Below are 24,266 nucleotides of genomic sequence, written 5' to 3'. Positions count from 1 at the left end.
CGCGCGGCTCCGTCTCCAGCACTGACGCTCAGCAGAGGGCACGCACTGACTACGTCACCGCGAACTCTGACCTGAGCGTCACTGCCAGAGGACGCTGGAGACGGGGCCGCACAGGAATGAGGAGCAGGTAAATATCGCGCAGCGCTCCCCTCCCTGTATAGTTACCGGCTCCCGGCGCGGTCCCTGCAGTCCCTGCTTCTCCCGGCACTGCATCTTTTTGCTGTAATGAGCGGTCAGTTACGGCTCATTGCAGTTATGAATATGCGGCTCCACCTCTATGGGAGGTGGAGCCGCATATTAATTACTTTAATGAGAGGTACCATGTGATCTCAGTACAGGAAGAATCTGCAGCGCCGGGAGAAGCAGGGACTGCAGGGACCGCACCGGGAGTAGGTAAGTATAACTAGACAGCCCCCGCTCCCCCCTCCCCTGCCGACCCCCGGGTAAGACTCCAGTATAAGCCGAGAGGGGGACTTTCAGCCCAACAAAATGGGCTGAAAATCTCGGCTTATATTCGAGTATATACGGTAAATTTCTGCTGACCAGAGCATGAATCGGTGTTGTACTACGTACCAAATCCAGTAAGTTAGACCCGGGTATTACGGATCCTTTGAAAATAAATTCAGCTTGATTATTCCAGGCTGTAACATTTTTATTCTGCAGTAACCTGTTTAGTAAAAATTCAGCATTCTTTTTATATCTTTGGTTTATATGGCTGACAATTTCAGCGACCTCTTGATTTTTATCAGAGTCGGTATTTGACAATTGTTGCTGATCAGGATCAGGAGTGCTAACGAGATTTAAAGCCGTTACTTCTTTTGAGCTGTGCCACATATGTACCAAGTAGCACTGTAGCACAGAGCTATACATTTAAATTTTTACATCATCGGAATGTCACAACATTGTAAAATGGTGCTAATTTCACCATCAAGGAGACGAATAACACTTTCGCGTATGTTATCTGTAGTACCGGGTCTTAGTTTGTCTAGCTCCTGTTTGGGTACTAGATACATTTTCTCTGTATGCTCCATTATTTTCCTGTGAGCAGGCTTGTTATTATTGGAATTGCAAAAGCTAAAAGAGGGCCGATACACCCGCCGGCCTGCTTTAGTAGACGCTTCTTTTTCTTTATGGGCTGAGATCTGTCGCTTAGGGTTCTTATAGCTTTACGCCACTTCTTTAATATGCCCTTTTGATGCTCTTTCAGCGGAATCCTGCTTTTTATGATGTTTAACCCGTTTCTGACCTCGGATGGGATAGTACGTCCGAGGTCAGAAGCCCCGCTTTGATGCAGGGCTCCGCGGTGAGCCCGCATCAAAGCCGGGACATGTCAACTGTTTTGAACAGCTGACATGTGCCCGTAATAGGCGCGAGCAGAATCGCGATCTGCTCGCGCCTATTAACTAGTTAAATGCCGCTGTCAAACGCAGACAGCGGCATTTAACTACCGCTTCCGGCCGGGCAGACGGAAATGACGTCATCGCCGACCCCGTCACATGATCGGGGGTCGGCGATGCGTCAGGATGGTAACCATAGACGTCCTAGAGACCTCTATGGTTACTGATCACCGGTGGCTGTGAGCGCCACCCTGTGGTCGGCGCTCACAGCACACCTGCATTTCTGCTACATAGCAGCGAACAGCAGATCGCTGCTATGTAGCAGAGCCGATCACGTTGTGCCTGCTTCTAGCCTCCCATGGAGGCTATTGAAGCATGGCAAAAGTAAAAAAGAAAAGTTAAAAAAAATGTGAAAAAAAAATAAAAAAAAATAAAAGTTTAAATCACCCCCCTTTCGCCCCAATCAAAATAAATCAATAAAAAAAAATCAAATCTACACATATTTGGTATCGCCGCATTCAGAATCGCCCGATCTATCAATTAAAAAAAGCATTAACCTGATCGCTAAACGGTGTAGCGAGAAAAGAATTCAAAACGCCAGAATTACGTTTTTTAGGTCGCCACGACATTGCATTAAAATGCAATAACAGGCGATCAAAAGAACGTATTTGCACCAAAATGCTATCATTAAAAACGTCATCTCGGCACGCAAAAAATAAGCCCTCAACCGACCCCAGATCATGAAAAATGGAGACGCTATGAGTATCGGAAAATGGTGCAAATTTATTTTTTTTTTTAGCAAAGTTTGGAATTTTTTTTCACCACTTAGATAAAAAATAACCTAGTCATGTTAGGTGTCTATGAACTCGTACTGACCTGGAGAATCATAATGGCAGGTCAGTTTTAGCATTTAGTGAACCTAGCAAAAAAGCCAAACAAAAAACAAGTGTGGGATTGCACTTTTTTTGCAATTTCACCGCACTTGGAATTTTTTTCTTGCTTTCTAGTACACGACATGCTAAAACCAATGATGTCGTTCAAAAGTACAACTCGTCCCGCAAAAAATCAGCCCTCACATGGCCAAATTGACGGAAAAATAAAAAAGTTATGGCTCTGGCAAGGAGGGGAGTGAAAAACGAACACGGAAAAACGAAAAATCCCAAGGTCATGAAGGGGTTAAAGCAATCTCGCCTATGGCTGTAATTAAATCATTGCTTGCATTGCGCAAAAAAGACTTTCTGACAGTAGGGGTTGCTTTCACCAGAGTTTTTAAGAGAGCCCAGGTACGCCAGAGTCTCTCAAACATTTTTACATCACAACGCACACAGCGTAGAATGTTTGATTCCACGTAAAATTCACTTTTTAGAAGTGTTTTTCTTTTGAACATAGACAACAGGCAACACTGGTGGAAACAATCCAGTCCTTAAGCGAAGATCCTCAGGGGTATTAGCTCTCAAATCTACCAGCAAATACCCATAAGGCTCTCGCGTGGCATCATCAAAAGCTTCTAGAAAAAAACGGGTTTTTCCGGGACACATCTGACGAGCTAGAGACCTCATAAATTGTAATTTATCTTGGGGGTTATTAAAAAGCACCATGTACTTTGTGTTTAAATTTATTGTGCGGCTTTTCTTACCCTGACAAAATATGTTTTGTACCAGGTAGAAAATGCTGAGATTTCTGTGATGCACATACTTGGTAAAGGCTTTTTCTATCTCACAATTTTCACTAGCACTCTCCATGAGATCATCAACAATAGCCAAATTCACCTTCTCCGGTGGGAATAATTCGTCATCTACTAATGTATTTGGCAGACCCTCCACAAATCTGCTGTTGGGAAAAGAGAGAGAGATTTCATCATATAGTTTTTGCCAACACGAATAAAACCAAACAATATTAGCAGGTTTGTGAGAAAAATTAGTTTCAATATTATATAGCAGTTGTTTTACAAAATAGCTCTTCCCAGAATTAGACGGTCCTGCTAGAATGCACGAGAATGGATGTTGCAGGCGTGTATCCATAGCAATACTCGGCTAATAGCCAAAAGGCAAGGTGGTGAAATCGTCTATTAGTCGCCGCTTTGTGTAAACACACTTTTGTGTTTTGCGTAATGGCCTTGTTTCCATCTCCCAGTACTTTTTGTTTCTCACAATGGACGGCTGCTGTACAACAATACGTTTCTGAGTATCTGTGCCAGAATTGTGCGGGTAGTCCAGAACTAGATCTATTAGACTGTTGAAATTAATAGATTGAGAGTTACCGACATTTAGTGTTATCCCCTTAAATTTTAAGACAGTTTTACCGGTGTTGAGTTTGTATCCATCAGTTTTGGGGCCCGCGGATACAAATTCTGTGATGTGTGTACCATCGGGTATTTCACTGGTCAGTTCCCCCAGGTAATCGCCTACCTGCCACTCACCATCTCTCTGTGCAAAAACAACAGAATCTGTGTCGTGATAAAGGCACCTCTCATGCAGCCAGACAGGGAGGGGTTACACACTTTTGATACACTTTGATTGGGGCGGGCCCACCTGTCAAATTAATTTTGACGAAACATCCCTATTCTCTACTACTATCAATGGAGAAGGAAGACATCTGTCCAGAGGAGGGAGTTACACAATGCTCTAGTAGTCAGTATGTAGAGCGAGGGTGGAGTAATGCAGAGCAGGCACAGATCACGCCTCAAGCAGGGGGCAGCGTTTCTTGGCCAGTTGGTAGTCTGCAGGCCATGGTTGATTTCATGCTGCAGTGCCTGAGAAACGACCGCCACATCGCCCACATTCTCAACACGGCTGATTATTGGGTTTACACCCTCCTAGATCCTCGCTACCGGGACAACTTACAAAGCCTCATAACACCGTTGAACCGGGAGCGTAAAATGCGGGAGTACCAAGACACACTGGTGCATTCCATCATCTTCTCCAGTCCAACCGAGAGCAGTGCTGCTAGTGCTTTACAAAGCAGCTCAGTGCGTCGAGGAAGTGGAGGAGGCTCTGCACAAGGACGGAGCAGAAGCAGTGCCTCAGCACAAGGCAAGACCAGTCTGTCCCAACACTGGCAAAGTTTTGTGTGCCCGCCACAAATGTCTACACCATCACAGACGGCTCCAGTCAGTGGGAGGCAACATTTCCGTCAGATGGTGACAGACTACATGTCTTGCCCTCAGTGTACTCCCACACAGCTCTTCCCCCTTCAAGTTTTGGGTCTCTAAGCTGGATACATGGCCAGAGCTTAGTCAGTATGCATTGGGAGTGCTGGCTTGCCCTGCTGCTAGTGTATTATCGGAATGTGTCTTTAGTGCCGCAGGTGGTGTACTAACAGACCGTCGCATGCGACTATCCTCCGATAACGTTGACTGGCTTGCTTTTCTGAAAATGAACAACGTCTGGATCTCGCAGGAATTTGCCAGTCATCTTCCAGATTAACAAATTGGTTGGCAACAGTATCCAAGTCTCCTGTTGTGTTCATGTTTCTACCACCTGAAATGTAATCCCTGGGCTCCAACACTGCAAGTTGCTGCTCAGAAGTGCCATCTGCACAGTCAAAACATGACCCAGTGTTATTGGGTTTAAGTAACGTCAGCTAATCCCCTGCTGTGTATCCAGCAATTTCTCCTGCTCCCTCCACACTCACACTACTACAGATATTAAAGCCTGCCCCCCCAGGCATTTGTAAGTAAAAGAGCCAACTTGTGCAGCACTAATGCTGCATTTGGACAAGGTGGTCTTTTTGTTATGCTCCTTGCACACGCTGAACTAAACACTTATGACATGTGCCCCCTCATACCGTGAAACCGTCCCAGAGGTGGAACTTTCCTTCCTAATAAGACACAGCACAGCCGTCATTCTTACCCCCTTGGTGCCCCCTCCTCAGCGTTGTTTGAATCTGTCCTGGAGCCTGCGCTGTTATGTTATCCCTTGGCCATGCGTAGTTAGCGCTGCCCGTCTTCTGACATCACTTGTTGTCAGGCTGACTGCTCCTGTGCGGCCGTGCTGCCCGAGATCCTGCCCCGCAGTGTCTTATGATTTATTCACACTGTGGGGCAGGGATTCATGGGCATGCACTGCATATCTTCGCCTTTCACTCATCTCCTTCCGCCTTCTTCAGTCTGTGCGGCGTTCGCTGATCCCTAAGCGCATGCCACGGCGATTAGGGATTAGCTGACGCCACACAGTCTGAAGAAGGCGGAGGGAGATGAGTGAGAGGCGAACATATGCACTGTGCATGCCCATGAATCCCAGCCCCGCAGTGTGAATAAATCAGAAGACACTGCGGGGCGGGATCTCAGGCAGCGCGGCCGCACAGGCGCAGTCAGCCTGACAACAAGTGATGTCAGAAGACGGGCAGCGCTAACTGCGCATGGCCAAAGGGATAACATAACAGTGCAGGCTCCGGGACAGATTCAAACAACGCTAAGGAGGCGGCGCCCGGCGCCAAGGGGGTAAGAATGACGACTGTGCTGCATCTCATTAAGAAGGAAAGTCCTGCCTCCGGGATGGTTTCACGGTATGAGGGGGCACATTTTATAAGTGTTTATATTATAAGCGATCGCATCCGATACCGATATTTCCGAATATCGAAAGGTATCGCTCAACACTAATAATAAGTAATGAAAAAAACATTTTCATAATCATTGAGATCTGTTAAAGCGTTCCAAAGTTATTACTACATAAAGCAACACTGATCAGGAAGGTGAAAACAGGCAGAGGGGCAGAGGGGTGAAAGTGAACATTTCTATCCCTTCATAAAATCAGAAACAAATTATATTTTATTCTTCCCAGTTACATTTATGCAAACTTCTTCTCACTAACCATCTGTACAAATTGTCAACCACCTGGAAGAAATCATACAGATTGCAGCTAAACTACAACAACAAAGGACTTTTGATGTTGTCGTTTGTCACTTTGATTTATTATTTTAAAAGAGGAGTAATCATGAATATTGTGATTATTTCTCTTCTCTGTCCTCTGAATATCTGACAATATCAGTGAAGTTGCATTAAACATCTGTTTGTGAAATAAACCAGGCTCATGGAGACAGCTGCTCCAGACTGAGAAATGCCAACCAGCTGTCTGACTTGTACATTAACTGTGGTTTCCATTTGCTCAAGGGAAAAGAAAGAGGGTGGTGCCTTTGTAAGATTTTATCCCATGCATATATAAACATGTACTATTAATTTCGGGAACCCATAGAAAAATGACTGCTGCTTACAAGTGAGGGCAAAATGAACATAGAAGCCTATTTAAGCTGAACATCTGGAAGTCAGACATGGCTTTAATGATCATTTTGCATGTCAAATTGTTGGAAAATCTATTGACTTTCAGAAAATACATTGGGAATTTATGGATCATCCATAAAAGTGATGTAGAAAATGTGTTGGATATTTTAAAAGATGTTACCTCTTTAACACTAGATTATCATACAATTATTAGGTTCTGTAGAAGGACGTAGATCTGGGGATTTATTATGATGGAATATAGGCTGAACTGGATGGACAAATGTCTTTTTTCGGCCTTACTAACTATGTTACTATGTTACTATGTAGATTATGGAAGATACTAGAGTATTTTGCCATTTGTGCCAGATACATAGATCTGTGTTCGTTCACCTGAAGCAAGCATTCAGTCTTAAATTAAATACACTAACATAAGCTATGTCGCTTGTTGGCTTTACCTGTCTCACCTAACTATACTAAAATTTAATGTAATGGCTCCCTATAAGGGAATGTGCACACGTATTCTGGGTCCTCTGTGGATTTTTCTGCAGCGGATTCCAGCAGATTTGATTAATCTGCAGTGGAAAACCGCTGCGGATTCATTGCGGATTTACCGCGGTTTTCACTGCGGTTTTACAACTGCGGTTTTCCATAAGGGCAGTTGTAAAACCGCTGTGGAAAACGCAGAAAGAAGTGACATGCTGTGGAATGTAAACCGCTGCGTTTCCACACGATTTTTTCCACAGCATGTGCACAGTGTTTTTGGTTTCCCATAGTTTTACATTGAACTGTAAACGCATGGGAAACTGCTGCGGACCCGCAGCTGCGGAAACGCTGCGGATCCACAGCAAAATCCGCATTGTGTGCACATAGCCTAAAGACTACAGTGGACTCCTGCTTATATTGAATATAGTGAAAGTAGGAGAAAAGAGCTTCCATCAGAAATGTGAAGCTCTTCCCCAAGTCACTCTCTACAATCTACCAGCAATTGTTAAAAGCCGATACCACCCTGAAACATGCACATCTATCACTTTGGGAAAAAGACCTTGGCCATAACTTTTCAGATACTCAGATAACGCATATATACCACAATTCACATGGACCATCACATTGTGTGCGAATTCAGAGAATTCCTTTAAAATAATAACTACGGTAGGTGATATACCACTCCTAAACAAATGGCACAACTCGATGCCTGATACATGCTGTAGGTGCTGCAAAGACGGAGGATTCTTCCACATATGGTGGTCTTGCCCGACTCTACAGAGTTTTTGGAAAACAATATCCAAGACTAATTTTGAAGCCATAAGCAAGCAATTCACACTGACACCTGAAACGGCTTTATTAAATTTTCCAATCTGGCCTAATAATAAACTAGACTCTAAGCTGGCAGGATCGATAATTGCTGCCGGGAAATCTTTGATACCTGGATACTGGCAGACTCCTGCTATACCCACAACACAGCAACTTTACCACAAAATAGACCAAATCTACACATTGCGGAATAAGCAGCCAAAGTGAACCACTGTGTTAATAAATTCTGTGAAACCTGGCAACCCTGGATCCTTTTTTGATCCAAACCTATTGTATTACATTACAATGTCATCCTAATTAAAGGGAACCTGTCACCCCGAAATTCGCGGGTGAGGTAAGCCCACCGACATCAGGGGCTTATCTACAGCATTCTGTAATGCTGTAGATAAGCCTCCGATGTTACCTGAATGAGGAGAAAAAGACGTTATATTATACTCACCCAGGGGCGGTCCCACTGCTGGTCATGTCAAACGGGCATCTCCCGTCTGCTGCGGCGCCTCCCATCTTCATTACAAGACGTCCTCTTCTGATCTTCAGCCACGGCTCCGGCGCAGGCGTACTTTGCTCTGCCCTGTTGAGGGCAGAGGATAGTACTGCAGTGCGCAGGCGCCGGAAAGGTCAGAGGCCCGGCGCCTGCGCACTGCAGTACTTTGTCTGCCCTCAACAGGGCAGAGCATAGTACGTCTGCGCCGGTGCCTTGGCTGAAGATCAGAAAAGGACGTCTTGTAATGAAGATGGGAGGTGACGCAGCGGACCGGAGACGCCCGTTTGACCTGACCAGCAGCGGGACCGCCCCTGGGTGAGTATAATATAACGTCTTTTTCTCCTCATTCAGGTAACATCGGGGGCTTATCTACAGCATTACAGAATGCTGTAGATAAGCCCCTGATGCCGGTGGGCTTACCTCACCCACGATTTTCGGGGTGACAGGTTCCCTTTAACCTTTGATTACGTCTCCCCAGTTGCTCTCCCTCCGCCATTCCCCTTCCCCTACTACAGCCCTTTGCCCCATCCTTCACCCTCCTACCTGTCTAGACTCCTCTTCTTCTTGTTTTGATACTTCCCCTTCTTTTAGCTATAGACTTTATTATCTGTCCCTAAATTTGCCTAATGAAAATAGATAAAATTGATATAATTTTGATATAATCGAGTCTTAGATAAAAATAAAAAATGCAAAACACAATATTTCATTGATAGATCTAGCCATGCCTGGTTATTGGTTGCATTAAGTTAAATTTTTGCAAAGCTAGTACCTATATGTGACTTCTCACACTAAGACTCTCACTTGATCTCTTAAATGGAGAAACTTGTTTTCCATTGCATCAAGTCGTCACTGGATTATCTGATTTTTGTTCCTGTAATAATAACCTTCTTCTGTTTATAATCTACAATAAACTTTACAATACTTATATGGTTATGATATTGCTTTCACTTGTATGTTATGTCCTTCTATGCATGGTTTATCATTTAATGTATGTTTTATTATCGATAAATAAAAAGAACACTGAAAGAAAGAACGAAAGAAATGTGAAGCTCTTTGCCCAAATGGAAAACATGCAAGAAGTTTCCAAGTAATACACAGCAAGTAAAACCTTCTTCACACGTCCATGTTGAAATACTGGCAGTAGGGTCATCATTGTTTTGCATCAATTTTTTTCCATTAGTGTGTCATCTATGTGTTATTCATGTGTCCTTTGTACCATCAGTGTGTCATCACTGTTCTTCTGTTATGTATAAAGAAAGAATTAAATTAGAAAGCTTCTCCTATTATTTGCAATGATGACTGTCAATCTTCCTTGGTCTAGGGCTCCATGCAAGATCACCCCTCGTGAGCTCAGGATGATTATAAGAAAGGTCAGGAATCAGCTCAGAGCTACATGGTAGGACCTGGTCAATGACCGGAAGAGATCTGGCCTCACAGTCTCAAACATTACCATTCGTAACACGCTAGGCCTTTGTGGATTAAAATCCTGCAGGGCATTCAAGTTCCCCCTGCTCACACCAGCACGTATCAAGGCCCATTTTAAATTCACCAATGACCATCTGCAAGATACAGAGGAGGTAGCCAAGCGACAGACCTGATACCTGAAAGATCTGAAAAAGATCTGTATAGAGAAGCGGGCCAAAATCCCTTATGTAGTGTGTGCAAACTCGGTCAAAAACTACAAGAAAAGTCTGACCTCTGTAACTAAAAACAAAGATTTCTGCACCAAATTTTAAGTTCTGCTTTTCTATTGTATCGAATTCTTACAGTACAGACCAAAAGTTTGGATACACATTCTCATTTAAAGATTTTTCTGTATTTTCATGACTATAAAAATTGTACATTCACACTGAAGGCATCACAACTATGAATTTATACATGTGGAATTATATACATAGTAACATAGTAACATAGTTAGTAAGGCCGAAAAAAGACATTTGTCCATCCAGTTCAGCCTATATTCCATCATAATAAATCCCCAGATCTACGTCCTTCTACAGAACCTAATTGTATGATACAATATTGTTCTGCTCCAGGAAGACATCCAGACCTCTCTTGAACCCCTCGACTGAGTTCGCCATCACCACCTCCTCAGGCAAGCAATTCCAGATTATCACTGCCCTAACAGTAAAGAATCCTCTTCTATGTTGGTGGAAAAACCTTCTCTCCTCCAGACGCAAAGAATGCCCCCTTGTGCCCGTCACCTTCCTTGGTATAAACAGATCCTCAGCGAGATATTTGTATTGTCCCCGTATATACTTATACATGGTTATTAGATCGCCCCTCAGTCGTCTTTTTTCTAGACTAAATAATCCTAATTTCGCTAATCTATCTGGGTATTGTAGTTCTCCCATCCCCTTTATTAATTTTGTTGCCCTCCTTTGTACTCTCTCTAGTTCCATTATATCCTTCCTGAGCACCGGTGCCCAAAAACTGGACACAGTACTCCATGTGCGGTCTAACTAGGGATTTGTACAGAGGCAGTATAATGCTCTCATCATGTGTATCCAGACCTCTTTTAATGCACCCCATGATCCTGTTTGCCTTGGCAGCTGCTGCCTGGCACTGGCTGCTCCAGGTAAGTTTATCATTAACTAGGATCCCCAAGTCCTTCTCCCTGTCAGATTTACCCAGTGGTTTCCCATTCAGTGTGTAATGGTGACATTGATTCCTTCTTCCCATGTGTATAACCTTACATTTATCATTGTTAAACCTCATCTGCCACCTTTCAGCCCAAGTTTCCAACTTATCCAGATCCATCTGTAGCAGAATACTATTTTCTCTTGTATTAACTGCTTTACATAGTTTTGTATCATCTGCAAATATCGATATTTTACTGTGTAAACCTTCTACCAGATCATTAATGAATATGTTGAAGAGAACAGGTCCCAATACTGACCCCTGCGGTACCCCACTGGTCACAGTGACCCAGTTAGACTATACCATTTATAACCACCCTCTGCTTTCTATCACTAAGCCAGTTACTAACCCATTTACACACAATTTCCCCCAGACCAAGCATTCTCATTTTGTGTACCAACCTCTTGTGCGGCACGGTATCAAACGCTTTGGAAAAATCGAGATATACCACGTCCAATGACTCACCGTGGTCCAGCCTATAGCTTACCTCTTCATAAAAACTGATTAGATTGGTTTGACAGGAGCGATTTCTCATAAACCCATGCTGATATGGAGTTAAACAGTTATTCTCATTGAGATAATCCAGAATAACATCCCTCAGAAACCCTTCAAATATTTTATCAACAATAGAGGTTAGACTTACTGGCCTATAATTTCCAGGTTCACTTTTAGAGCCCTTTTTGAATATTGGCACCACATTTGCTATGCGCCAATCCTGCGGAACAGACCCCGTCGCTATAGAGTCCCTAAAAATAAGAAATAATGGTTTATCTATTACATTACTTAGTTCTCTTAGTACTCGTGGGTATACTTAACAAAAAAGTGTGAACTGAAATTATGTCTTATATTCTAGGTTCTTCAAAGCAGCCACCTTTTGCTTTGATGACTTCTTTGCACACTCTTGGCATACTCTTCATGAGCTTCAAGAGGTAGTCACCAGGAATGGTCTTCCAACAATCTTGAAGGAGTTCCCAGAGATGCTTAGAACTGGGCCTTTTGCCTTCACTCTGCGGTGCAGTTCACCCCAAACCATCTTGATTGGGTTCAGGTCTGGTGACTGTGGAGGTCAAGTCATGTGGGTAGCACCCCATCACTCTTCTTCTTGGTCAAATAGCCCTTACACAGCCTGGAGGTGTGTTTGGGGTCATTGTCCTGTTGAAAAATAAATGATGGTCCAACTAAACGCAAACCGGATGGAATAGCATGCCGCTGCAAGATGCTGTGGTAGCCATGCTGGTTCAGTATGCCTTCAATTTTGAATAAATCCCCAACAATGTCACCAGAAAAGCACCCCCACACCATCACACCTCCTCCTCCATGCTTCACGGTGGGAACCAGGCATGTAGAGTCCATCTGTTCACCTTTTCTGCGTCGCACAAAGACACCATGGTTGGAACCAAAGATCTCAAATTTGGACTCATCAGACCAAAGCACAGATTTCCACTGGTCTAATGTCCATTCCTTGTGTTCTATAGCTCAAACAAGTTTCTTCTGCTTGTTGCCTATCCTTAGCAGTGCTTTCCTAGCAGCTATTTTACCATGAAGGCCTGCTGCACAAAGTCTCCTCTTAACAGTTGTTGTAGAGATGTGTCTGCTGCTAGAACTCGGTGTGGCATTGACCAGGTCTCTAATCTGAGCTGCTGTCAACCTGCGATTTCTGAGGCTAGTGACTTGGATAAACTTATCCTCAGAAGCAGAGGTGACTCTTGGTCTTCCTTTCCTGGGGCGGTCCTCATGTGAGCCAGTTTCTTTGTAGCGCTTCATGGTTTTTGCCTATGCACCTGGGGACACTTTCAAATTTTGCCCAATTTTTCAGACTGACTGACCTTCATTTCTTAAAGTAATGATGGCCATTCGTTTTTCTTTACTTAGCTGCTTTTTTATTGCCATAATACAAATTCTAACAGTCTATTCAGTAGGACTATCAGCTGTGTATCCACCAGATTTCTGCACAACACAAATGGTGGTCCCAACCCCAATTATAAGGCAAGAAATCCCACTTATTAAACCTGACAGGGCACACCTGTGAATTAAAAATCATTCCGGTGACTACCTCTTGAAGCTCATCAAGAGAATGCCAACAGTGTGCAAAGCAGTCATCAAAGCAAAAGGTGGCTACTTTGAAGAACCTAGAATATAAGACATAATTTCAGTTGCTTCATACTTTTTTGTTAAGTATATAATTCCACATGTGTTAATTCATAGTTTTGATGCCTTCAGTGTGAATGTACAATTTTCATAGTTATGAAAATACAGAAAAATCTTTAAATGAGAAGGTGTGTCCAAACTTTTGGTCTGTACTGTATTTCATGCAATAAAATACAATTTAATTATGTAAAAATGATACAATGGGATTTTCAGTTTTTTATTTTTAGATTCTGTCTCAGTTGAATTGTGTCTACGATAAAAATTACAGACCTCTCCATTCTTTGTAGGTGAGAAATCGTACACAATCGGCAGTGTGTCAAATACTTGTTATTATTACTTATTTATATAGCACCATTAATTCCATGGTGCTGTACATGAGAAAGGGGTTACATACAAAGTTATAAATATCGTTTACAGTAAACAGGTTTACAGTGACGGACTAGTACAGAGGGGAGAGGACCCTGTCCTTGCGGGCTTACATTCTATGGGATAGTGGGGAAGAGACAGAAGGTAGGGGTGAGGCGGCCGATCTGGCGTTGGTGAAGTGGCGGCTCTGGCGGTTGTGAGGCGGTGGCTCTGGCGGTGGTGAGGCGGCGGTGGCTCTGGCGGTGGTGAGGCGGCGGCGGCTCTGGCGGTGGTGAGGCGGCGGCTCTGGCGGTGGTGAGGTGGCAGCTCGGTTATTGTTGGCTGTAGGCTTTCCTGAAGAGATGGGCTTTCAGGTTCCGTCTGAAGGATCTGAGGGTGTTGGTTAATCGGACGTGTTGAGGCATGGAATTCCAGAGGATGGGGGATATTCGGGAGAAATCTTGGAGGCGGCTGTGGGAGGAACGAATAAGTGTGGAGGAGAGTAGGAGGTCCTGGGAGGATCGAAGATTACGTGAGGGAAGATATTGGGAGATTAGTTCAGAGATATAGGGAGGGGACAGGTTGTGGATGGCTTTGTAGATCAGTGTAAGTAGTTTGAACTGGATTCGTTGGGGAATTGGGAGCCAGTGGAGGGATTTGCAGAGGGGAGAAGCAGGGGAGTAGTGAGGAGAGAGGTGGATTAGCCGGGCAGCAGAGTTGAGGACAGACTGGAGTGGTGCAAGAGAGTTAGCTGGGAGGCCACAGAGAAGGGTGTTGCAGTAATCGAGGCGGGAGATGATGAGAGCATGCACAAGAGTTTTGGTAGATTGTGGGCTGAGGAAGGAACGGATTCTGACAATATTTTTGAGTTGGAGGTGACAGGAGGTGGCAAGAGCTTGGACGTGAGGGTTGAAGGACAGGGCAGAGTCGAGAGTTACCCCAAGGCAGCGGATTTCAGGTGCGGGAGAGCGTGATGCCGTTTACCATAATAGATAGATCGGGTAGGGGGGATGAGTGAGGTGGGGGAAAGATGATGAGTTCGGTTTTGTCTACATTGAGTTTTAGGAAGTGAGAGGTGAAGAAGGAGGATATGGCTGACAGACACTTTGGGATTCTGGACAGTACGGAGGTGACATCTGGGCCAGAGAGGTAGATCTGAGTGTCGTCTGCATACAGGTGGTACTGGAAGCCAAGAGACTTTACGAGTTGTCCTAGGCCAAGGGTATAGATGGAAAAAAGTAGGGGCCCTAGGACAGAGCCTTGAGGGACTCCAACAGAGAGAGGGCGGGATGAGGAGGTAGTGTGGAAGTGGGAAACGCTAAATGTGTGGTTGGACAGGTATGAGGCAATCCAGGACAGGGCAAGGTCTTTGATGCCAAGGGAAAAAAGAATCTGTAACAGTAGGCAGTGATCGACTGTGTTGAAGGCAAAGGACAGGTCAAGAAGGAGCAGGATGGAGAACTGTCTGTTAGCTTTGGCTGTGACTAAGTCATTAGTAATTTTTGTCAGGGCCGTTTCGGTGGAGTGGTGGGGGCGGAAGCCAGATTGGAGGTTGTCAAGGAGAGAGTTACATGAGAGGTGGGAGGAAAGTTGAGCATGGACATGCTGCTCAAGGAGTTTTGAAGCAAATGGGAGCAGTGATATGAGGCGATAGCTGGGCATAGCGGTTGGGTCAAGGTTAGTTTTTTTGAGGATGGGTGTGATGGTGGCATGTTTGAAGGCAGAGTGGATGGTACCAGAATAGAGCGATAGGTTAAAGAGATGGGTTAGGGCTGGAATGAGCATGTTAGTGAGGTTGGGGAGCAGTTGGGAAGGGATGGGGTCAAGTGCACAGGTGGTGAGGTGTGATTTGGAAAAGAGGCGAGTAAGCTCTCCTTCAGTGATGTTGGAGAGGGAGGTTATTAGGGAAGGGCAGAGGTCTGGTATATGGAGTGGTTGGGGTGGTGGACAAGTAAAGGTTTGCCTTGTTTGGTCGATCTTGTTTTTGAAGTAGGTGGCAAAGTCGTCGGAAGAGATGAAGGGAGTTGGAGGTGGCAGTGGTGGGCGGAGGAGAGAGTTAAATGTGCTGAACAGTTGTTTTGGGTTGTAGGATAGTGAAGATACAAGGTTAGTGAATTAGGTCTGTTTAGCAGAGGTGAGGGCTGATTTGAAGTCAAGTGTAGCTTGCTTAAAAGCAGTGAAGTCATCTGGCAGGCGTGTTTTCTTCCAACGATGCTCAGTGACCCTGGACGCTTGTCGAAGTATTTTTGTGAGATTGTTATGCCAGGGTTGCCTATTAGTTCGTCGCACTTCGCCATGCATGAGAGGGGCGACTGAGTCTATGGCTGATGTGAGGGTGGAGTTATAGAAAGCGGTGGCACTGTCCGTGTCGTGGAGTGAAGATATGGAAGACAGGGGTAGGAGAGAGTGTGAGAGTCTGTGAATGTCTAGGTTTGCGAGGATGTGGTAATGGCTGGACCTGAGGGGCAGGTGAGGAGGACAAGGATGAGAAGGTGAGTAGATGGTGGTCAGATAGGAAGAAGGGAGAGGTTGTGAGATTAGATAAGGAACAGAGGTGGGTGAAGATGAGGTCTAGTGTATGTCCGTCTGTGTGGGTGGCTGTGGAGGACCACTGGGTGAGTCCAAAGGATGAAGTAAGGGCCAGTAGTATGGAGGCTGCTGGCTGGTGGGTACTTATAATACTTATTCTCCCTACTGTGTATACGAGGATGAGCCCAGGATGGGAAACTATACTAGGTAGGGGCCCAGAATGGTTGATATATATATATATATATATATATATATATATATATATATATATATATATATATATATATATGAGCCCAGGAGGGGACACAAATATACCAGTATTGGGGACATTTTACCTTGAAGGGGCCCAGGGTGATGGCATCTATACTAAGTTGGGGACATATATTCCAGGATGGGCCCAGGATGGAGCACATATATACCAGGAAATGGACAAGGATGGGGGGCATACCTGCAAGGAGCCCAGGATGTGGGACATTGCTGCATAATGGGGGAGGGGGCAACATGTATACCCTTATAGGATTTAGAACACTACAAGGTTCATACATCTGAACAACATGAAAGGGGTTTGGTCAGGTCCAAATTTTGCCTTCAGACCCATCAGTCTCTAGTCACTATACGGCAGCCATGTATTTCTAATTCTGGAAAACACCTTTACGAGACTGGGTGAGAGATGAAAATGACTTTATAGTCCTACATGACCTACAAATCATAATAATATCCAATCCTAATGAAAAAGGGGAAGTCTACTAAACACATATAGATTGGTAAATTCAGAGAGAAACAATATGAAAAGGTGTGAAAAAAACTGGAAATAAATACAGCAATCCTCTCATGATCATATCCAGACACTTTAAACATATGGCATGTAGTCAACATAAGTGTTAATTTAATTACAAGACATGATTCGCGTTAGCATATATTTAACCTGGAATCAGCATTGACATTTTTATTCACTGTCTGCAAGCAATGAATTTAGAGAAGGTAAGACCATTTTTTACAATTACAGTACGCAATATCCTAGATTGTTGAGGATGCATGTACATAAACTGGAAGCATTACTTATAAACATGCATTTTCTCCTTCTGTACTCACTTGAGTATTACACATCCTGTACCAATAGAGGGCGCAGTCCAGAAAACTTGAATCCGCGTTCTTCGCCTCGGAGTGCTTTCTGTGACTGCTACTGGGCAATTACTCATGTGCTGAGTATCTTCATCATCTATTATCTGTAATTCAAAAATTCATGATTAATTACTTTCTAAAAATATACTGGATTATAAGCAAGTAATTAACAGCTGAGCACCGGTACTAATGTATCTGCCACAGTGCAAAGTACTACATCTAAACAAGGGCATACTATCTGGATGGGAAGATTCAGCTCCAGGGCTTCTAACTAATCATAGAAAAGAATCCGCATTGTACTTCCATTCATTCGTTTGCTGACTGACCAGGTTAGTATTCTGCTGACAGTCTTCCACACTGCTATTATTATCATTAGTAAATTTCTTTTTGAAGTGTAGTCGATGACCAGTCATGCACTAAAGCCATAAGGTCCTATAACAAAATAGATCAGCTACATTTTGAGGACAGTAAAATCCAACATGATCCCTTTAACTCCTTCAGGACAGACTAGCTTTGGGCCTTCAGTACAAAGTATTTTTTTCTCTTTTTTCTATTGTCACATTCATTAAAAAGCAGTAAAAAAAAGATGACTGACTCAGTCAAGATTTGAATTTTACAGAGAAATTCTAGACACCAGAGCACAATTAGTGTAGTATGTAAGAACAGACATCACCCGTCCTTCACTCCCCGCAGCCCACTGTAAAATAAGCTGCGTCCCCTCCTTTCTCCTTCCCTGTTGCTTCCATCTTCTCTCTCCAGGACAGTTCTTCTCGCTCAACTAGGCCTCAGACATCACTGTGAGCGATGCACGTCATAACGTCACAGCGTGCCACACAGTACCACAGCATGCAGAGACCAAGACCTTGCAAGAAGGCTGGGTCTGAAGTGAAGAGACTGAAGGGAGAACACCCTACATGGATATGGTAAACGAAGTGTCATCGGGGAAGACCAGATTGGATAGCAGAGGTTGCAGGACAGGTGAGCAGAGGATTTTTTTTTTTTATCCTTTTAATCATTGCAATTCAGCAAAAATGGCTGCTGAAGTGGACCATCATTTTGCTGAATTTGGGCAAACTGACTTGAAAAAATGATCGATATTCTAGACAAAATGAGTTTTCGTAAAATTTTAGAAAAATTCAATTGCACGTAACATTTTTATCTACCCCTCGATATAAAACATTTTATTGCGGGATTAGTTATAATTTTCAATGGCACAATTTCTCTTGAACAAAGCTGGTCTTGATGAATCGTAAACTTTATTCTTCTGGTCAATACAATTACAATACCAAATTGTATTTAAAGGGAACCTGTCACCCCGTTTTTTCAGTATGAGATAAAAATACCATTAAATAGGGCCTGCGCTGTGCGTTACAATAGTGTATTTTGTGTACTCTGATTCCGATTCCCCACCCATGCTGCCGAAATACCTTACCAAAGTCGCCGTTTTCGCCTGTCAATCAGGCTTGTCTGGTCATATGGGTGTGGTGACATCGCTGTAATGGGTAATCAGGGTACACAAAATACACTATTGTAACGCACAGCTCAGGCCCTATTTAACGGTATTTTTATCTCATACTGAAAAAACGGGGTGACAGGTTCCCTTTAATTTTAGTGGGTCGTAGAATTCTGAGACCTATAACCTTTTTCATTTTTTGTTCACAGGGTGGTAAGAGAGCTTCTCTTTTTGTAATGAGAAGATGAGTGAATGTGCATCGGGGTGCTCTGGCACAATCGTTGTGAGAATTCAGAAGAATGAAATGTCAGGATTCAGCTCTGCAGGTTCCAGTAGCCGTCACATGGACACTTCACTCATATGCGATTTTCATACTTATGGTCCTGTGACAACGAGCTTCTCTTCTGCTTCTCTCAGTTTTTCACTGAACATAGAGAGCATTAGGGAGAGCAGCTCGTCGGTACATGACTAAGTGTGCAGATCGCATATGTGGTTGGGGAGTGGTGTGTGTGTGTGTGTGTGTGTGTGCGTGTGTAAGGGGAAGGGGGGGGGGTTGGCGCTAAACTGAATTCTTGCCCCAGATGCCAGAAACCCTAGATACACTTCTGGCTGACTGTTAGCAGAATATTTCCCAGCATGGAAATAGTCAGAGGTTAATAGTTTTGCTATTGCAGTGCTTGTATAATTCTTCTGCAGTATTAAAATAACAGTCTTTTTCAGGGCTAAAGTTAGGATAAAGTTTAGGATTAGAGAAATCTAGGCAGGGTTTTATAATACTTTTGCAGTACTTGTATAGCACCTTTGCTACTGCACCATCCTCAGGGAGTGTAGGGGGCGGCCCTGCAGGGGGAACCAGAGGGAATACTATAGGGATACAGGAAGTAGTCAGGGTTGAGTAGGCTGTGTGTGGGAGAGGAGGTGAAAGAAGAAGTACAGGTTTATTGGTTTTGTAACTACAAGGCTCACCATGGAAAGAAGCTAGTTACAAATGTAGCAGGACATCACAGGCAATTGGGGACCCCTACAGGGTGGAAAGCTTAGCAGTCAGGAAAAGGTTTGGTCCACTGGAAAAGGGGGACATTAGGAAAAGATAGGGCCCTGCCGTGAGTACTAAATCAGGGAGCTTAGTCTCAATGAGTGTCATCTGGGACATGCATAGCTAAAGACTCCGGGTACTAGGATCATAGCGATACACGTGGATCTGTAGGACTCTAAACCAAAGAAATTGCAGGCAATGAAAACATTTTCCCATGCTACTTGATGTACCTGTTGTCGAGAACAAAAGTGCAGACTGTAACTCTGAGAATGGAGCCATTTTATTGTATGGAAGAAGGAGAAATAAAATGTACAACCTGTCATCTCCTGTTCACCAGTTTGGCCAAATATAAAATGGACATCGTTTTTAAAGGGAACCTGTCACCTGAATTTGGCGGGACTGGTTTTGGGTCATATGGGCGGAGTTTTCAGGTGTTTGATTCACCCTTTCCTTACCCGCTGGCTGCATGCTGGCCGCAATATTGGATTGAAGTTCATTCTCTGTCCTCCGTAGTACACGTCTGCGCAAGGCAATCTTGCCTTGCGCAGGCGTGTACTACGGAGGAGAGAGAATGAACTTCAATCCAATATTGCAGCCAGCGGGTAAGGAAAGGGTGAATAAAACACCTGAAAACTCCGCCCATATGACCCAAAACCAGTCCCGCCAAATTCAGGTGACAGGTTCCCTTTAAGGACTAGTCTGGCTTATTGATGGAACAAAGAAAAAGGAGTGAGATTGCATGAAGAGTATCGGATATGACAATAGAATCACTAGATCCAGGTACAATATCGCATACACCACCAACATAAAATTTTCTGTAGATGGTTCCGTAATGGAAATGGCGGCCCACTCACATTAACTATGAAATGGAAATGGCGGCCCACTCACATTAATACTGCCAGGGGTCAGTTTACACTGCGGTGGGAGCACAACAAACATTCTCATTCACAAGACCTAGCTTCCTGTCCCATTTTGCAGGGGGGAGGGGGGCGCTGGTCAACACTCTTGAAGCCAGAACAGTGCGAACAGGCCATCAGTTGGATAGCAGATAATGCTTCCAGTATGTTTCCCAGAACCATTTAGTCTCACAAGCCAAGAGTCTGGACCACATATTTCTCACTCTGATCCCCCTTCCTCCCACCAAGGTGAGTCTCATGAAGCAATGGATCCCATACTTGGATAATCCGAGGAGCTCTTTACATTTCCATTCATTGATTCTGGCCTCTCACCCTGCACGTTTCAAGAGGGACATGAGGAGCTCACGTGTACTGATGCCCAAATATGTGAGTAGCCATAGTTAAAAAAAGACAGTGATGGGAAATGGAAATTACTGTTTTGTGAGATAGATAACCATGAGACACAGTTGCCAACAAGCGATTTTATTAAGTCAACAAGTCAGGAGGACAAGACTGCGGAAGTGGAAGATGAGTTGGTAGACGAGTTGGTAGACGATGAAGTCGCAGACCCAACCTGGGAAGGTGCTATACATAGCAAGGTCAGCAGCACAGAGAATGAGGGATCCAGAGCAACGCAATAGGAAGGAAAGGGCAGTGGGGTGGCCAGAAGTAGACAGCAGGCAAATGTTTCACAAAAAACGCACAAGTGTCAACTTTCTAGGCCAACAGCTAGGTGTTCCCTAGTGTGGTGCTCTTTTTTTTTTAAGAAACTGCGTACGATAGGCAAATGTTCATTTGCCATACTGGCACTTTGCCCAGCCCTTCCCACTTGCCCTGTGGCAGTGGCATGTGAGGTTAATATTTATGAGGATGATATCACCTTTGTATTGTCAGGTGAATTTAAGCCCACGGAGTAGTAATGGGGAGGTGTCTATTGCAAATAAACACACAGCCAGAATAAATTACTATGTTTAAAATAAGTTTTTATTTAAAAAAAAAAAATTATAAAATTTATACACCCATTCCATTGAACAATTAAATAATAATGATGAGAGAGCACTAACATGCTCGGGTGCTTGTTACATGTGTCAAGCAAATCATAATGCTCGAGTACTCGACCCAAGTAACGAGTATAATGGCAGTCAATGGGAAACTCTAGCAATTTTCTGGCAACCCCCCCTTCCTTCCCCCTCTGGAGGTGTCTAAAAATTGCTCAAATCGATAGAAACAGCAATGAAAAAGCATGGGAACAGCATGGGAAAAAACCCCGGAAGCATCTCTGAATCCCAGATTGCCGCTGGGAACAATGTTGTCAGCCCCTTTACAGACTGACAATAAAACATACAAAACTGAAGTTAAAATAGATTTTACTTTATGTCCAGCCTCACTCAAAATTTGCCCATAGTGCATGAATTTCTCGAAAATTCGGGTTCTTACTCTGACTATAAAATTAATGTAAAAAAAAAAGCTAAATACAACCCCTGGCAAAAATTATAGAATCACCGGCCTTGGAGGATGTTTATTCAGTTGTTTAATTTTTTAGAAAAAAAGCAGATCACAGACATGGCACAAAACTAAAGTAATTTCAAATGGCAACTTTCTGGCTTTAGGAAACACAAAAATAAATCAAGAACAAAAAATGTGGTAGTCAGTAATGGTTACTTTTTTTTAACCAAGCATAGGGGAAAAATTATGGAATCACTCAATTCTGAGGAAAAAAATATGGAATCACCCTGTAAATTTTCAAACCCAAAAATAACACCTGCATAAAATTAGATCTGCTCGTTAGTGTGCATCTAAAAAGGAGTGATCACACCTTGATGAGCTGTTGCACCAAGTGGACTGACATGAATCATGGCTCCAACATGAGAAATGTCAATTGAAACAAAGGAGAGGATTATCAAACTCTTAAAAGAGGGTAAATTATCACGCAATGTTGCAAAAAATGTGGGTTGTTCACAGTCAGCTGTGACTAAAATCTGGACTAAATACAAACAACATGAGAAGGTTTTTAGAGGCAAACATACTGGTAGACCAAGGAAGACATCAAAGCATCAAGACCGGAAACTTAAAGCAATATGTCTCCAAAAGAGGAAATGCACAACAAAACAAATGAGGAACAAATGGGTGGAAACTGGAGTCAACGTCTGTGACAGAACTGTAACAAACCGCCTAAAGGAAATGGGATTTACATACAGAAAAGCTAAGCGAAAGCCATCATTAACACCTAAACAGAAAAAAAACAAGGTTACAATGAGCTAAGGAAAAGCAATCGTGGACTGTGGATGACTGGATGAAAGTCATTTTCAGTGATGAATCGCGAATCTGCATTGGGCAAGGTGATGACGCTGGAACTTTTGTTTGGTGTCGTTAAAATGAGATTTATAAAGATGACTGCCTAAGGAGAACATGCAAATTTCCACAGTCATTGATGATATGGGGCTGCTTGTCAGGTAAAGGCACTGGGGAGATGGCTGTCATTACATCTTCAATAAATGCACAAGTTTATGTTGATAACTTGGACACTTTTCTTATCCCATCAATTGAAAGGATATTTAGGGATGATGAAATCATTTTTCAAGATGATAATTTATCCTGCAATAGAGAAAAAACTGCAAATATTCCTTGAAAAAAAGACACATAAGGTCAATGTCATGACCTGCAAATAGTCCGGATCTCAATCCAACTGAAAATCTTTGGTGGAAGTTGAAGAAAATGGTCCATGACAAGGCTCCAACCTGCAAAGCTGATCTGCCAACAGCAATCAGAGAAAGTTGGAGCCATATTGATGAAGAGAACTGTTTGACACTCATTAAGTCCATGCCTCAGAGACTGCAAGCTGTTATAAAAGCCAGAGGTGGTGCAACAAAATACTAGTGATGTTTTGGAGTGTTTTTCACTTGTTTGTTTTTCATGATTCCATAATTTTTCCTCAGAATTGAGTGATATCACAATTTTTTTCCCTCTGCTTGGTTAAAAAAAAGGAACCATTACTGGCTATCACATTTTTTGTTCTTGATTTCTCTTAGTGTTTCTTAACGCCAGAAAGTTGTCATTTGAAAGAGAGAGGAATACAACTTTACTCAACTAGGTCTTTAGGTGGTATATCATTAGCTCCATCGTACATCACTTATCGGGGAATTAAAATAGGTTGATTACCAACATCTCTATACACCTTAAATTATTCCCCTCTTATAAAAAAATTACTAGTCAGCTAAAGGCATGGCATGATTTATCTTTATCTTTACGGTCAAGATATATTTGGTGAAAATGACCAGTACAGCTAGGCTCAAGTACCAACTACAAACCTTACCATTACCAATACTCTGACATCACCATACTTATTAGGGCCTTCTGCCATTTTATCTGGAGGGGTAAACATCTTTACAAACTCATGGCATCTAAAGACGATGGATGCATCAATTTTCCAAGTATTAGAAACTACAACCTTGCCATATAATAGCCTGGCACCACAAGAGACATACATATTCTGATCACATGCTGGAATCTGACTATGCTTATCCATTTAATTTAATTTAATAGCTCTCCTCTCTTCCCGGTTTGCCTCGTTACTCCCAACAATTAAAAGATCAGTCATTTTTAGGTATACTATTTTTAGCTTGGAAGGCTGTAACGGGGTCTACCAATCTGGGGTACCTCTTTCAGTACCACCCTGTGTTTCCGGAGGTCCACTCTGCTTTGACTGGAGTCTGAATGAAGGACGCTGGCTGGAATTCCTTGGTTATA

The 24,266-nt window shown here is 43.3% G+C and overlaps 1 protein-coding gene across 4 annotated transcripts in view; it reads right to left on the bottom strand.

Moving 5' to 3' along the window:
- Positions 1-24,266, bottom strand: part of SPON1 (spondin 1) — a 1,002,740-nt gene that overhangs the window by 583,048 nt on the left and 395,426 nt on the right. For all 4 annotated transcript variants that reach the window (XM_069739940.1, XM_069739943.1, XM_069739942.1 and 1 more), the window contains one exon: positions 17,105-17,238. In XM_069739940.1, coding sequence (XP_069596041.1) covers positions 17,105-17,238 — 134 coding nt within the window. The remainder of the gene's footprint in view (positions 1-17,104; positions 17,239-24,266) is intronic.

Source organism: Ranitomeya imitator, chromosome 9 (genome assembly GCF_032444005.1).
Source record: "Ranitomeya imitator isolate aRanImi1 chromosome 9, aRanImi1.pri, whole genome shotgun sequence".
Lineage (NCBI taxonomy): Eukaryota > Metazoa > Chordata > Amphibia > Anura > Dendrobatidae > Ranitomeya > Ranitomeya imitator.
Note: the sequence above shows the minus strand (reverse complement) of the source record. Positions and strands in the feature narration are given on the sequence as shown.